General features: G+C 41.4%; 2 protein-coding genes across 2 annotated transcripts; both read right to left on the bottom strand.

The window, feature by feature from the left end:
- Positions 1-259: 259 nt before the first annotated feature.
- On the bottom strand, positions 260-2,724 carry LOC124134096. The gene is made up of 2 exons (XM_046498743.2): positions 918-2,724; positions 260-782 (listed from the first exon to the last, which is right to left on the bottom strand). Exons 1-2 carry the CDS (start codon positions 2,710-2,712, stop codon positions 289-291), a joined length of 2,289 nt encoding a protein of 762 aa, XP_046354699.2. The 5' UTR covers positions 2,713-2,724; the 3' UTR covers positions 260-288.
- Positions 2,725-9,287: 6,563 nt separating this feature from the next.
- Positions 9,288-12,396, bottom strand: LOC124134097. The gene is made up of 2 exons (XM_046498744.2): positions 10,569-12,396; positions 9,288-10,003 (listed from the first exon to the last, which is right to left on the bottom strand). Exons 1-2 carry the CDS (start codon positions 12,379-12,381, stop codon positions 9,516-9,518), a joined length of 2,301 nt encoding a protein of 766 aa, XP_046354700.2. The 5' UTR covers positions 12,382-12,396; the 3' UTR covers positions 9,288-9,515.
- Between the last annotated feature and the right edge of the window lie 4,520 nt (positions 12,397-16,916).

The raw sequence follows: 16,916 nt of genomic DNA, 5'->3' as shown, positions 1-16,916 counted from the left end.
CGCAAACACAACCTTGTAGTCGGAATCGTATAATGAACTATGGATTTGTCGCGTTTATTAATTATTATTCATACAATCTACCGGGGACTGATGATTCAGAGATGTCTTGTTGAAATATATACTTGTATAAGGATATAAGGACACCTCGACCTGAGGATTATTAATAGCGGTTGACGCTCGAATACGTAACTCAGCTACATGTTAGGTGCTGCTGCTCTCACTGGATTGTAAACATCCTTCAATTAAACTCCGACAAGCGTTTCAACGTTGTAATATATTTATATAAATTTAGCCAACAGGACTGACACCACCAGACACAGCAAAGCTGTTGACCTCAACTATAATAGGTTCAGATTTGAGACTGACCACCCAGTGTCCACCGCTGGATGACGGTGTTGGGGCCGTGGTCAGACCATCAGGAGTGATGTATTTAGCAGACTTAGGGTGAGCTCGTAGGTTCAAAGAAACAGACTGAGATGAATTGTCGTCACCATTGATAGGTCGCCAAGCTACAACGTGGGTTGCCATGGGAGAGCCAGATCCATGTTTCATGTCACCAAGGAGATAGACATAGGCATCATTGTCCTCTTTGACGACCTGCAGGAAATGAGTGTTGCCCACGTAGTCAAGGAAGGCTTTGTGGATATCAAAGACCTTCTTCTTGGCAAAGTTGACCTCCTTGGATCCCGTGAGGCCGCTGCGACAGAAAATGTGCTGGGCTGCAGGACTGCATTCCGCCTTATCCAGGTTGGCGTAGAAAAACCAGGTTGCCCTCTCAATACCTGAATGCATAGAACATCAGTAAAAATGTCAAACAAATGTAAGGCTCAATTTCTGAAATGACATTGTCACTTTTAAATACAACTTGTTTCAATTATTACAGGTTTCAAAGATGATTGAGAGAGAAAGGAATGTACCTAGCCGGGCCATGATCAAGAGAGCCCGGACGCCGTACAGTGCTGCCGCTCGTTCAGACACACACTCGGAGTAGGTGCAGGTTTCCCCGGCTCCAGCACAGTCCCAGCCGTACTCGGTGATCCACACAGGGGTGTTGGGCATGTTCACGTCTCGCCATCTGACCATGTTTTTCATGCTGTTGAACATACTTAGGGGATGCTCTGGGTGAGACATAATACGTGTGCCATTTGGCAGTGTTACAAAGCTGTACACGTGATCATTCAGCACATCAATGTAGGGAGCAATTGCCTCGGTCACCCTTGTACCGATATAGTTGGCATGCCATGGAGGGTTTTCAGCAGTTTTGTCATAAGCCTGAAACGCTGCAGGGAGGACCTTGATTCCTGGGTCTCCATCTTTGAGGCCTTTAGCCATTCCTTCAAGAATTGTGGCGTAGAAATCGTGAAGATAATCCCATGGTTCATTTCCCACTTCAGCTGCCGTGATAAAACCATTGCCATTTGTAGGTCCGAAATGAGCAGCAAAATCTTTACCGAATTGATACGCGTCTTGTTTTGGGTTTTTCCAAACATTTGGAGGGTACTTGTCGGCCTTGAACTGAATGGAGGCATCAACCGACAAATTAGCCTTCACCCAAATGTCGTACTCTGTGTCCCAGTTTACCCAAGGTAGGGAGTTGGTTCCATGACCTTGTGCCATTTGGTCATACCCAGCCCTGTTGCCGGGTGCTTTCACATCCCACCCGAGCTGATGGTAGTTCCTGGCATGAGAGGCCACTTTATCGTACAGGTAAGCTCCTTGACCCGGCTTTAAGTTTACACTCGGACCTCGAGATCCCCATCCCCAGATGCCGTTCACACCAAACATCTGGTGCAGGGATTTGGTATTCGGCTTAGGTGATGGTGCTGGTCCCCAGTTTCCATCTGCTCCAAAGGCATCCAGTTCCCAGACATAGGATTTAACCCAGTCTTCAGTATGGATGTCGTGTTCAACAGCAACGTACCTGGCCTGAACAGGTGGATCTATCTTGAACAATTGTACATTAACAATTTTTGGATTGATGTCTGTAATTTTATGCCAAGTTTTCATGTCAAGTGATGTCATCAGTCTTGAATAGTATGTTTCTGTTCCTGGCCAGGATCGAACTCTGATAGATCCAAGAGTCTCCACTGAACCAAGGTCTACTATCAGACGATCGACACATCCTAAAATACCAAGAGCACCTATTTCTTGAATGGTGAATGCCTGGCTTGAAGTTATTGAAATTCCCGATGCAGTGGCATTATTCAGAGGCAGCGTCTCTTTGTGATAGTCATCCTTAGTGTCCATGACTTTCACTGTCTTATGGTCATTGCCATGATCAACGGTCAAGGTCGCCTGCCCACCAAAATTTCCCTGCAACGTGACGAACCGAAGAGGAATATCACTATCAAGTTTGATATGAAGTTCAGCTTTACCGTTAACAACGTTAGATCTAAAAGCTGTACCCCAGTTTCCATCAGTAGCGGATGCTATCCCCGAAGAACCCGATGAGCTGGAACAATGACCTTTCTGGCAGGCATTTAACAAAACATTCAACTCTGCATGAGGAATGTATTGCATTGGTAGACATCCTTCTGAAGTCCAGTGGGTGCCATCTTTGTTGTCAATTACCAAATCAGCATCTTTCTGATTGGATGAGGCAATGACCTTTGCCCCAGGTCTTTTCGTGTATGAACCTATCAAACCCGCGTCAGGATCCCAGCCCATCACGTGGCTGCCTGTCACTAACAAGAGAATGGAAAGGAGATGCATGCTGCAACCTGTCTGAAAGAAGGAAAGACAGTTACTCAATATTGGACAGATTCGCCAGTGTATAAATGCAAAAACAGCTGCTTCTCACATCTAGATTTCTGTAATGGACTACTCATCGGCCTTCCCCAAAACCTTTTGACTAAACTTCAAAGAGTTCAAAACTGTGCTGCCAGGCTGGTTACTAAATCTAAAAAGTTTGACCATATCACACCGATTCTACGGAACCTCCACTGGCTCAAAATCAATGAGAGAATCCAGTATAAAGTGATGCTGATTGTGTTCAATGCGAGACACAATCAAAAACCAACTTATATCAGCGAGCTTCTTGAAGAGTACGTGCCTGGGAGATCTCTCAGATCAAGCTGCCAGTTCCTACTCTCTGTGCCTAGTGTTAGAACGGCGACTTTTGGTGGTCGGAGTTTCGCCAAAGTTGCCCCTGAGCTATGGAGTAGGCTGCCATTGGATATCAGGAACATTGACAGTCCTTCTTTGTTCCGATCAAGACTCAAAACCTATCTTTTCACCAAATCTTTCTTGGAGTATTGAGGCTTTTGTGTTTTCCTAGCTGTGTAATGTCTCTTTTTTGTGTAGACTCAAATGAAGCGCTTCGAACTGGATACCAGCGCTATATAAATCTGTAGTTATATTATATTATGCATGGCGATGATGTTATGTGGCAATAGACAGTGCTTTGGGTTTACTGGTAGTGATGGTCAGTGGCAGCAAATGACCGAGGAGCTCGAAAATATCAAGTGCCGTATTAAGCCTGAAATGGGATTTAGAGGTATCTGACGTTGGTTGTTGTCAAACACGGGACAGACTTGATCGTTCGAGATGTTTCCAGAATGCTTTCTGTACCTTTATCTGGGATGTACACAAGTGCGATTAGAGATCTTTTATGACCTGATTTGCGTCTTATCTACCTGCCCATTGCGGACGGGAAATTTGAAAACAGAGGATTCCTGCCAGCTTCCAACACTATAACTCTCCAGTTATTTGACAGGGACAAATTCGCGACATTCGTGAGTGCACTGCTCTACTGGGCCTGTTACTTATTGTCACCGGGACTTATTGTTACCCATTGTATTGACGTTTTTGATTGTGAACCTAAGATTCTGTGTATTAATATATTTTGTTAATTATTCATTGATCTTTTGTTGTCATTTACTGATTTCATACTGTAGTTCTATCCTAAACCATTTCTGGTTTTAACTTTGCGTTTGAATTTGGAAATGACCTCGTAACAATGTGGAAAAATAAAAACCTCATTCAGCAGAAATGGGTATTCTGTCATTCAGTATCACAGCTTTTATAAAGGGTACATGCATTTAGTCATGAACAGAAGGCCACTGTGTCACATTAAAACTTATAACTTTTAATACATGTATACATTAAAAAATAACTATCATCCGAGATGTACAACCTAAACTGCTAAGATTAGAATAATGGATGGGTCCAAGAAAGGAAATAGTAACTCTCAGACAGAATTTGACATCAAAATAATTATACTTCAGAAATTAGTCCGCCTCATGAACGAGAGTAAAAACGTTAATGGTCTGCTTACCTGTTATCAAGGACCTAGTGGCTCTTCAGGCCAGATATGTAGGACTAAATATACCTCACCGTCCAATCAGCAAACTGTAGATAAAGATATCAAGTCATGCTAAGGTTTTGGTCACTGGACTACACAACGGCCGCAATCATGTTGTGAACCAGACCCAGGCCTTGTTGTAACGAAGCAGCACACCTAGAACTAGGCTGCTCGTATATATCATAATTCTTACATCTGTATTCTTCTGTATACATGATTTCATATTTAATAACTATTTATGGACAAGTTATTTATAAGTGTTTGTGCCCAACATAATAAAACAACATGTATGGAAATAATTCTTAGTAAAAGGTTATAGAGACTATTCAAATACAAATGTAATTAGATAAAAAAAAGGTTCAAGTTATGACAATGTTTACATTATTCATAAATACACCCTGCTGGTTACATTGATTTGATAGAACCATTGGAACTTAGCTCTTTGTGCTGAAACGATTCCTCTTCATTTAGGCATATGCCGCAGAAATGTCTTTCACCCAAACCTTGTGAGGTAGACATGAAACGATTCTTCTTCATTTAGGCATATGCCGCTGAAATGTCTTTCACCCAAACCTTGTGAGGTAGACATGAAACGATTCCTCTTCATTTAGGCATATGCCGCTGAAATGTCTTTCACCCAAACCTTGTGAGGTAGACATGAAACGATTCCTCTTCATTTAGGCATATGCCGCTGAAATGTCTTTCACCCAAACCTTGTGAGGTAGACATGAAACGATTCCTCTTCATTTAGGCATATGCCGCTGAAATGTCTTTCACCCAAACCTTGTGAGGTAGACATGAAACGACTCCTCTTCATTTAGGCATATGCCGCTGAAATGTCTTTCATCCAAACCTTGTGAGGTAGACATGAAACGATTCCTCTTCATTTAGGCATATGCCGCTGAAATGTCTTTCACCCAAACCTTGTGAGGTAGACATGAAACGATTCCTCTTCATTTAGGCATATGCCTCTGAAATGTCTTTCACCCAAACCTTGTGAGGTAGACATGAAACGATTCCTCTTCATTTAGGCATATGCCGCTGAAATGTCTTTCACCCAAACCTTGTGAGGTAGACATGAAACGATTCCTCTTCATTTAGGCATATGCCGCTGAAATGTCTTTCACCCAAACCTTGTGAGGTAGACATGAAACGATTCCTCTTCATTTAGGCATATGCCGCTGAAATGTCTTTCACCCAAATCTTGTGAGGTAGACATGAAACGATTCCTCTTCATTTAGGCATATGCCGCTGAAATGTCTTTCACCCAAACCTTGTGAGGTAGACATGAAACGATTCCTCTTCATTTAGGCATATGCCGCTGAAAAGTCTTTCACCCAAACCTTGTGAGGTAGACATGAAACGATTCCTCTTCATTTAGGCATATGCCGCTGAAACGTCTTTCACCCAAACCTTGTGAGGTAGACATGAAACGACTCCTCTTCATTAAGGCATATGCCGCTGAAATGTCTTTCATCCAAACCTTGTGAGGTAGACATGAAACGATTCCTCTTCATTTAGGCATATGCCGCTGAAATGTCTTTCACCCAAACCTTGTGAGGTAGACATGAAACGATTCCTCTTCATTTAGGCATATGCCGCTGAAATGTCTTTCACCCAAACCTTGTGAGGTAGACATGAAACGATTCCTCTTCATTTAGGCATATGCCGCTGAAATGTCTTTCACCCAAACCTTGTGAGGTAGACATGAAACGATTCCTCTTCATTTAGGCATATGCCGCTGAAATGTCTTTCACCCAAACCTTGTGAGGTAGACATGAAACGATTCCTCTTCATTTAGGCATATGCCGCTGAAATGTCTTTCACCCAAACCTTGTGAGGTAGACATGAAACGATTCCTCTTCATTTAGGCATATGCCGCTGAAATGTCTTTCACCCAAACCTTGTGAGGTAGACATGAAACGATTCCTCTTCATTTAGGCATATGCCGCTGAAATGTCTTTCACCCAAATCTTGTGAGGTAGACATGAAACGATTCCTCTTCATTTAGGCATATGCCGCTGAAATGTCTTTCACCCAAACCTTGTGAGGTAGACATGAAACGATTCCTCTTCATGTAGGCATATGCCGCTGAAATATCTTTCACCCAAATCTTGTGAGGTAGACATGAAACGATTCCTCTTCATTTAGGCATATGCCGCTGAAATGTCTTTCACCCAAACCTTGTGAGGTAGACATGAAACGATTCCTCTTCATTTAGGCATATGCCGCTGAAATGTCTTTCACCCAAACCTTGTGAGGTAGACATGAAACGATTCCTCTTCATTTAGGCATATGCCGCTGAAATGTCTTTCACCCAAATCTTGTGAGGTAGACATGAAACGATTCCTCTTCATTTAGGCATATGCCGCTGAAATGTCTTTCACCCAAATCTTGTGAGGTAGACATGAAACGATTCCTCTTCATTTAGGCATATGCCGCTAAAATGTCTTTCACCCAAACCTTGTGAGGTAGACATGAAACGATTCCTCTTCATTTAGGCATATGCCGCTGAAATGTCTTTCACCCAAACCTTGTGAGGTAGACATGAAACGATTCCTCTTCATTTAGGCATATGCCGCTGAAATGTCTTTCACCCAAATCTTGTGAGGTAGACATGAAACGATTCCTCTTCATTTAGGCATATGCCGCTGAAATGTCTTTCACCCAAACCTTGTGAGGTAGACATGAAACGATTCCTCTTCATTTAGGCATATGCCGCTGAAATGTCTTTCACCCAAACCTTGTGAGGTAGACATGAAACGATTCCTCTTCATTTAGGCATATGCCGCTGAAATGTCTTTCACCCAAACCTTGTGAGGTAGACATGAAACGATTCCTCTTCATTTAGGCATATGCCGCTGAAATGTCTTTCACCCAAACCTTGTGAGGTAGACATGAATGCCCCGGAACAATACATGCCAATAAATGCAGGTGGTTGTTCCCATGATTCTGTGTATTTAAAAATATATTGACTGTACCAATTCAGACAATTGAAACTGAAATACCTTACCTCAGCACATTATATTTTTATCACTATATTACTTTTTGAATAAACTACTACACTAACAAATAACTTCCTTTTAACTGATAGTGATCAAGAACATAGCTAAAATGTTTTATTTTAAATGTTTCTTTTTACAAAATGGATTTCATGAGATATTTTAAAATCTACTTTTGAGCCAGCTTAGGAATCTGAAAATACTTTATTAAAATATCATAATTTATTTCACTTTATAAAAGTTTGGACGTCAATAATAGTTGCAAATCAAGACAGTAAAATACACAATGTTATCAAAAATTGCGACGCACTGTCTTTGATGTCGATTCAATAATGCATAAATTTGATCTAAAAGTGAAACAACTTCAAATGTTCAAATATAAGGTGGGTGAGGTGAAATAGGGTTTAACGTCGCGTCCAAGATTATTGCACTTATACAGCGACGTGCATGTACGTATGTGTGTTTGTGTGGCTGCTTGTACTAGTCCGGGCTGATGCCGATTTATAGTGCTAGCTTAACGGGAATACCCACTCAGACACAGTATACTCCCTCCGAGCCAACCAGTCCTTGTTTTAGCCCCTTAATGCCGAGCGCCAGACAGGGTAACAACAAGTACAATCTTTTAACGTCTTTTGGTATGATCGAACCCCGGACCTTCCGCTCTCCGCACGGACGCTCTACCTCTAGACCACGGAGCCATATTGATCCTCATTTAACATAAATGAATTTGAAACTCTTTGTAACTATGGAAGGTTCGTTAGATCCATTTATGTTGTTGAGCTACTAAATAAAACACACACACAAAAAAAATCAAATAATGACAGAAATCATTTTTGGATAAATGTTGAGAAACTTATTGTCTGTGGTTGTACTTTAAGGTGAGTTTTTGCCATATGACCAAACATTTGCAATCATGAATTCCGTTCTTTTGTCCTACTATCTGGTATCTTGACCTTGACCACGAAAACAACAATTCGTTCAATAGATAAGGAATCACCACACGTACCTACAATCAATTAATCCAGTGTTCATTATGACAATGGCAACATTATATATTCATGAAGATTCTTTCTTCAGAAAGACTGAGCGAAAAGGTTCTACACATCATCATGTTTCAAGAGACCAGGGCTGTGTTGTTTCATGACTGCGTGACCGCGAGGTTTAAGACCATAACACTGAAATGTTAAACTCCTTTTCTGGGTATGACTACATTCTGGCCAGGCCAGGGAAAACGTCCCCTGTTTTCCATACAAATAATTATTTTCCACTGATAAATTCTAGGAATGTTCAACATTGAATTTACCTTATTTTGAAAGAGCCAGAAATAATTTCTTCCTATAAATATAGCGACAAAACCCTTTCCATATCCAATGGAAGTCTCTGCATAAAGCAGAGTCGATTGTACAATTCCGACTATATCATTAGCATGTGTTCACGCCAGGTGTTCGCGAAAAGGTGAGCGTATCCAGCCCCACCGGTAGGACATTTAGGGAAACTGATCAAAACTTCAAAACCCAAGAACACGATGTCAACAATTGTATTTGCACTACATTTTGTGTACCCATGAATTGGTGGATGTACTCTAGCCCTCTTTACTAACAATGGTTTATATTCAATAAACATTATGTCATCAACATTATCGAATTGGCATGGACAATTTATATTCGTGTTACCAATTTGTATTTGGTGTCTACATTAACAACTTTTGAGGTACAATAAAGCAGATTTCAATGTGTATCATGCGACCTTTGCTCAAAAGGTGTTTGATCAGGGTTACAGCATTCAAAACATTTTAAGGTAGACCTGATCGTGGAAGACATTTCCAAATTTGACCAGTTACCAAAGTGATGTCTAATGCAATTCCTTGTTTTTAATTGTACCATATGTTCTCGTTTTTGTTTAGGTGAACAGTTGACTTGCCTTTGCATGTGTTTGAGACAGGCTTGGCAGGTAACGCTCACCTTTTCACGAACGCCTTCATTATTATTCATACAATCTACCGGGGTCTGATAGTTCAGAATTAAGATCTAGTTAAGATTTGTACGTGTATAAGGATATAAGGACACCTCGACTTGAAGTTTATTAATAGCGGTTGACGCTCGATTACGTAACTCAGCTACATGTTAGGTGCTGCTGCTCTCACTGGATTGTAAACATCCTTCAATAAAACTCCGACAAGCGTTTCAACATTGTAATATATTTATATAGATTTAGCCAACAGGGCTGACTCCACCAGACACAGCAAAGCTGTTGACCTCAACTATAATAGGTTCAGACTTGAGACTGACCACCCAGTGTCCACCGCTGGATGACGGTGTTGGGGCCGTGGTCAGACCATCAGGAGTGATGTATTTAGCAGACTTAGGATGAGCTCGTAGGTTCAAAGAAACAGACTGAGATGAAGTGTCGTCGGCATTGATAGGTCGCCAAGCTACAACGTGGGTTGCCATGGGAGAGCCAGATCCATGTTTCACATCACCAAGGAGATAGACATAGGCATCATTGTCCTCTTTGACGACCTGCAGGAAGTGTGTGTTGCCCACGTAGTCAAGGAAGGCTTTGTGGATATCAAAGACCTTCTTCTTGGCAAAGTTGACCTCCTTGGATCCCGTGAGGCCGCTGCGACAGAAAATCCGCGGTTGCGGGCATTCAGCCGTCGCGTGATTTTCAAAGTAAAACCAGGTAGCTCTTTGAATACCTGAAACACATAGATGCATGAGTAAGAGAATGCAGTTTTACTCCAGCTATGTCATTTCTGCCTATAGAAAACGGAGACAGCTGTAAAAACAAATGGCTGATTTCTTAAGTAACGATCCATTCAGTAAGAGTACGATGAAACACAATCAGCCGATCGTTGCAACCATCCAGTTTTGGGGGCTTATTCTGACCCAGAATCCCTATGGGAATGGGATAATTAATACGTAAATACATTCTCGTGCAAACATGTCTGTTTTCGTCAGACTTGAAATAAGCATATGCAGTACAGTGAGTGCAAGCTGACACAGCAGGTTATGGCGCCGAGCGACATCTACAAGCAAGGCAAAACTTGTGTCTCTCACAGTGTTTTTTTAACGAAATTGTGTCCCAGTCCCAGAGTGGAGCCCGCAGTACCTCAAATGCAACAGCAATCAACAATAAACGTGGTTCCGAAACGTCAGGCACAAACTCCTCAGGTACGTCTTTACACTGTATACGGACACACATTTGGTCCAAAAACCGTCACACGGAATTATCTAACAAGGCTTCACTGTACCTGTACCTACCCATTCTAGCCATGATCAAGAGAGCCCGGACGCCGTACAGTGCTGCCGCCCGTTCAGACACACACTCGGAGTAGGTGCAGGTTTCCCCGGCTCCAGCACAGTCCCAGCCGTACTCGGTGATCCACACAGGGGTGTTGGGCATGTTCACGTCTCGCCATCTGACCATACTTTTCATGCCGTTGAACTCACTCATATGATCTTCAGGGTAAGATAGAATGCGAGTGCCGTTTGGTTTAGTTACAAAACTATATACATGTTCATTCAGCACATCAATGTATGGAGCAATTGCCTCGGTCACCCTTGTACCGATATAGTTGGCATGCCATGGAGGGTTCTCTGCAGTTTTGTCAAATGACTGGAGTGCGGCAGGAAGGACCTTGATACCGGGATCTCCATCTTTGAGGCCTTTAGCCATTCCCTCAAGAACTGTGGCGTAGAAATCGTGAAGATAATCCCATGGTTCATTTCCCACTTCAGCTGCCGTGACAAGACCATTGCCTTTTGTAGGTCCAAAGTGAGCAGCGAAATCCTTACCAAACTGGTATGCCTCTTGCTTCGGGTTGGTCCATAGGTTTGGTGGGTACTTGTCAGCTTTAAACTGGATGGAGACGTCGATTGACAAGTTCGCCTTTACCCAAATACCATACTCTGTATCCCAGTTCACCCAAGACTTGGCACTGGTCCCATGTCCCTGTGCCATGATGTCATACCCAGCTCTGTCCCCAAGCTTCGCAATGTCCCACCCTATTTGATGGTAGTTCCTGGCATGAGAGGCAACCTGGCTGTACAGGAAGGCCCCCTGTCCAGGATGTAGAACCTGTCCTTTAAGACCCCAGCCCCAGATTCCATTTACTCCAAACATCTGATGAAAACTATCAGGATTCGGCTTAGGAGTTGGGGGTGGACCCCAGGCTCCATCAGTGCCAAATGCATCAAGTTCCCAAACAAACGATTTAACCCAGTCTTTGTCATGGATGTCATGCTCAATGGCAACGTACCGCGCCCGCACGGGAGGGTCTACCTTGTAATATTGGGCATTAACAAGTTTGGGGTCAATATCGGTCACGGTGTACCAGGTTTTCATGTCAAGGGACGTCATCAACCTGGAGTAGTATGTTTCTTCTCCTGGCCAGGATCGAACTCTGATTGAACCAAGAGTCTCCACTGAGCCAAGGTCTATCACTAGACGATCGACGCATCCTTGTTGACCAAGAGCTCCTATTTCCTCCAAGGAGAAAGACTGACTTGATGTGAGAGAAATACCGAGCGCAGATGCGTTATTCAGGGCCAGAGTCTCTTTCTGGTAGTCATCCTGGGGATTTAGGACTTTAATAGTTTTGTGGTCGTTACCGTGATCAACAGTCAGAGTTGTGGGTCCGTGGAATTTACCTTGAAGGGATACAAGTTTCAGAGGGGTATCTTTGTTCAATCTTATATGAAGTTCTGCCTGTCCATTACTGACCCCAGCTTTGAAGACCGTTTTCCAATTAGCATCTGTTGCAGAAGGCACGCTTGTCGATCCTGTTGATGTTGTGCAACGTCCTTCTTGACATGCGTTGAACAGCACGTTGAGGTCCTTGTTATTGATGTAATTCATAGGCAGACATGGCTCAGAGGTCCAGTGGGTGCTGTCCTTGCTGTCAATGACGAGGTTGGCTTTATCCTGATTGGATGAAGCGATTGCCTTTGCGCCTGGGCGTTTGGTGAAAGAAACAACTATTCCAGCATCCGGGTCCCAGGACAGCGCAGAGCAAGTGAAGAAAACCAGGAAACCCAGTTGAGTCAGCATTATGTCTCCCACACTGGAACACATTCAATGGAAACCCATCGTGAAGGTTAATGGTGGTCATTGTGTTCCACGAGGGTGACATGTAATCTGGCGTCATTATTGTACTATTTGACGTTGATGTGTGAATGTAGGTTACTGGAATCATCGATTGCACTTTTGTTTGACTACATCTCTTCGAGTTCTACGGCCGTGACTATTTTTAAAGTTCGACATTGGCGGGGTTTTTTAAGCTTCATTCATACTGTTTGAGGTTATAGAATTACGAAATAATGTTTGCTCTGTCTATGTATCTATGTTGTGAAATAATGTATAATTTTGCTTTGAATTAGTATAGTTAAAGCACGATGACGCTTGTATTCCGATGTAGTTCGTCATACTATCAGTCCAGTGTCCAGTTTCACAAAACTATCTTAGCGCTTCGATTGTCGTATACAAGTCTATGTTAAAGCATGGCAGTTAAGATCGTCTTATCGCTAAGATCACTATGGGAAACGGGGTCCTGGCTCGATCATTACAGACCGCACAGATATAGCACGAAAATCGATACGGCGTAAAAAGACATTCACTCAGCTTCCGATCAAGTTTAAACTTATCACAAATCATGTATAATTATGAACTGACTATTCAAACATTATTAATAATCAAGTAAATGTTAGCCAAAAACAGAGTGCGTCGAGCCTCTATGATATAAATACAAGGTGAGGGACGCTATGTAATAAATACACATACTTACCTACTACATTTAATCTAAACCAATGTCAGGAGTTATTCATCTTTTTATTGCTTTCTAAGTTGTTCTAATCTGTCTGTGATAAGTGACACATAAACAGGCGAGCCACCTACTTTAACAGGTGCGCTCTTTCAGCTGTTAGTTCAAACATCCTTAAGAGATTGTCAAAGAAAGTGATTGTTCAAAGATAGGAATTGATAGCAATACATTAGCCATATTTTACGCAGTGTCAGCAATAGTTATGCTTAAATCAATTTATCACTTTACTTACTTGTAAAAGTATTACTTTCAGACTGTGTCAAACAGAAGACAAAACGCATTAACACCGGTGTAGGAGGCCCAACTCAATCCTAGCTCAAATCACTTTTGGGCCAAGCGACTTGGGCCTAGATTGGAATCATTCAAGAGTGACTATGGGCCTTGGCTGGTATCATTCAAGAGTTCCTTCATTCTTGACCGTACTCTTTGGTAGATAGTGACTTGGGCCTAGGCTGGAATCATTCAAGAATGACTATGGGCCTTGGCTGGGATCATTCAAGAGTTCCTTCATTATTGACCGTACTCTTTGGTAGATAGTGACTTGGGCCTAGGCTGGAATCATTCAAGAATGACTATGGGCCTTGGCTGGGATCATTCAAGAGTTCCTTCATTATTGACCGTACTCTTTGGTAGATAGTGACTTGGGCCTAGGCTGGAATCATTCAAGAATGACTATGGGCCTTGGCTGGGATCATTCAAGAGTTCCTTCATTATTGACCGTACTCTCTGGTAGATAGTGACTTGGGCCTAGGCTGGAATCATTCAAGAATGACTATGGGCATTGGCTGGGATCATTCAAGAGTTCCTTCATTATTGACCGTACTCTTTGGTAGATAGCGACTTGGGCCTAGACTGGAATCATTCAAGAATGACTATGGGCCTTGGCTGGGATCATTCAAGAGTTCCTTCATTATTGACCCTACTCTTTGGTAGATTAATTTCTCTTCATGACACAGGTCGGTAAAATGTGAAGTGGACAGGCCATAATTAAAACCTCACCAGAAAAAGAACAGATATTGCTTGTCCTGTTGTACAGGACAAGTATATACCCCTGCCATGGTTACTGTTGTTAATTGAAGAATATAGCTATGAGGAAATATTTGTCTTATTAGTATTTGATTTATTTGATGTTTTTAAGCCCAGTTGTCAACATATGTTAAGACTTAGGATAAATAAGTTTAAATGTCTTTGATAATAATACATTGGCACCAGTCCTACCCATCCTTATAACTTTGCAGAGTTTCATGGTTGTTTGCTCTTCATTGTGCCGTGTATGTCAATGGCGGCATCCTCAGGTGGGTGAGATGTTGAAGGTTGATGAGGGCAATGAACGAGAAAATCCGAAATCGCAACACAATCTTCGGATGCAGACACCAAGACGTGTCTACACTCTGAGTCACGTGCTTCATGTTGGTGACATGTTTAAGGGGATCGTTGAAAGACGTGAATCCATCTTTGGCATGGGTGTAGTCCATTTTCCTTCTGCTGATTTTAATGCATTCCTGGAACCCACGAAAGGGAAAATATTTGATGAGTAAAAGTGACCAATTCTTCGTCCTGGTATCGTTAAGTCAAGAAATTTCAGTTGATGATGTGTATAAATATGAAAAAGTATCTTGAAATGTGAAGGTTCGGAAGAACGTTATTGGTTTCTATTCTGTTCTAGAATAAAGTAGTCTTCACCCAAATATGTTGTTATGTTGTTTTACATCTTTCCTGTGCTTTTTTTATGCAAATTGTGTGAATGGTGCGTGCTCCCTGTTGGGCAGGACATGCTTACCCGTGCGAACACCTGGTGTCATCACTGAATTTCAGTTGTCCATTCATGAAATTTTATGATATTTTGCACTTTACGCCAAATTTGATCTGGACTGGTTATTCTCTTGCATTTCAATTATTGTTATATTGTTGATGTTTCATGTAGTTCTATGATGATCAGAACTGATGCGCCAGTTTTATCTGGAATGGGAGGAAATACTGTATCTGATAAGGTAACCTGTAATCTTTTCGAACCCATCCATACACATATGAAGTAACATACATAGTTTAGTTTTGGATATGTCTGTAAATATCACATTTAACGGTTTCTTCTGTTTAATGGTTTAATCACTAAAATGGTTATGCTGTATTCTAAACAGCTTCTTTATTCTCAACAATTGCCAACTCTCAATCCATTTTAATATTTTTTTACAGACGTAATTTTGTATGTTTATTAAATGGTGTATTACATGCATCATAGAATGAGAACGGGAGTCTATGGACAGCCCCAAACAAGATAGGATCTTTCTTACTTAATGTTTCGCAACTCAAGAATTTTCAGGACTAAGGTCATCGATGGTTTCTTATTTCGGCTGTTTCGGAACGAAAATAATCGTAAAAAATACGGAGACGAATTCGAAAGCCAATGATTGACATATCAGTAATAATTAAACAGGCCATTTGATGACGAGAACATTTTACTTTTCATCTTACATGCGAACCACACATCTCTTGGTCATAGAGAATACTGTTATGCATCGAACAGATCTTAAATGAAGCATGAATGTATTGATTTACACCATGTCTAGGTGTATGTTTACAAGGACCTGGTGTGTTTGTGTGTGTTTTCGGCGGAGGTGTCGCTCCAACTTGTCAAGACAGCTTAAAATGACATAGGTCATGGTTGAGTGGATTACTCATCCATCGACTGATACATTTCCATTGCTATAGACTAACCCAAACATCACGTGTTATATTTGGGATAAGACTTTCTTAGAACAGTACAGATTCTAGTACTTTGGGGGGTTCATTCCCATCCGGGATTCGAACCCACACTGCCAGAGTGAGGCACCTAATCGCAAGCACACAAAGTCAGCGATCTTAACCGACTCAGTCATTATCAGTATTTGTAAAATGAATCACAACGTAAAAACAGTTTGTGTAATTACCTTATATTGATACAGCTAATTTTATTTATAGCAAAAACTGATAGTGATATTCGTTCGTACCACAAACCAATAATGTGTTTATATAGCTGTGTTTTCTTTCCGATAAAATTAAATAAATTTAAGGCTACCATTCAATAAGTCAAAACATAAACTGTACACATCCAACCTATTTTTTTACCTGTTATGTGTGTTACAATGTAAGTGAGTGAGTTAATATTTAACGTCACATCGGCAATATTTCAGCCATATCGTGACGAGAACTGACACATTATACATAGATTTAAAGGAATAAAAACCTGTCAGCGAAGGACACTAGAATAACTAGAGTATCAAAGTTTCGATTTTAAAACTAGTTGAGAACATTTTAAAGAATACATTTTCTATCAACAATACAATATATACAATGTAAGCATCTGTTTGACACACAATGTCGAAATGACCTGCATGTAACAGATGTACACGTGTTTATTGCGATGGTTTATAATACTAGTATATAGATCACACATACGTATGTGGCATGGAGGACGCATACACGAATCTAACCTTGTAAGTACTTACAGCCTATCTGTCGCTGCTTGTTGGAATGTTAGAAATATGGCTTAAATTGAGACAGATTCCCCCTCTGGTCTCTTTATTTAATCGTGATTTTCGTCATACCGTGGCAACAGAATAACGACGAGTTGAGATTTTACAATGAGTCGACCTAAATATCCTAAATAATTGCAAGCGGTGTCCTGGGCATTTGTGGATATTTGATTCAGAAATACGAAGATGAAACATTATGATCGACACATTGTTTATATTTTTAATCAACACGCTATTACCGACTCGACCGATATAACAACAGTTTGGGCACCCAGGGT

This window comes from Haliotis rufescens, unplaced genomic scaffold (assembly GCF_023055435.1).
Source record: "Haliotis rufescens isolate VD_foot unplaced genomic scaffold, xgHalRufe1.0.p SCAF_1, whole genome shotgun sequence".
Classification (NCBI taxonomy): domain Eukaryota; kingdom Metazoa; phylum Mollusca; class Gastropoda; order Lepetellida; family Haliotidae; genus Haliotis; species Haliotis rufescens.
The sequence above is the reverse complement of the archived record's forward strand: the minus strand, read 5'-3'. Positions and strand labels throughout refer to the sequence as shown.

Coding starts and splice junctions, on each gene's coding strand:
- LOC124134097 (XM_046498744.2), bottom strand. CDS start 12,381: ATGTGTTCCAGTGTGGGAGACATAATGCTGACTCAACTGGGTTTCCTG. Junction 10,004..10,568: donor CTTGATCATGGCTAGAATGG/GTAGGTACAGGT, acceptor TATGTGTTTCAG/GTATTCAAAGAGCTACCTGG.
- LOC124134096 (XM_046498743.2), bottom strand. CDS start 2,712: ATGCATCTCCTTTCCATTCTCTTGTTAGTGACAGGCAGCCACGTGATG. Junction 783..917: donor CTTGATCATGGCCCGGCTAG/GTACATTCCTTT, acceptor CTATGCATTCAG/GTATTGAGAGGGCAACCTGG.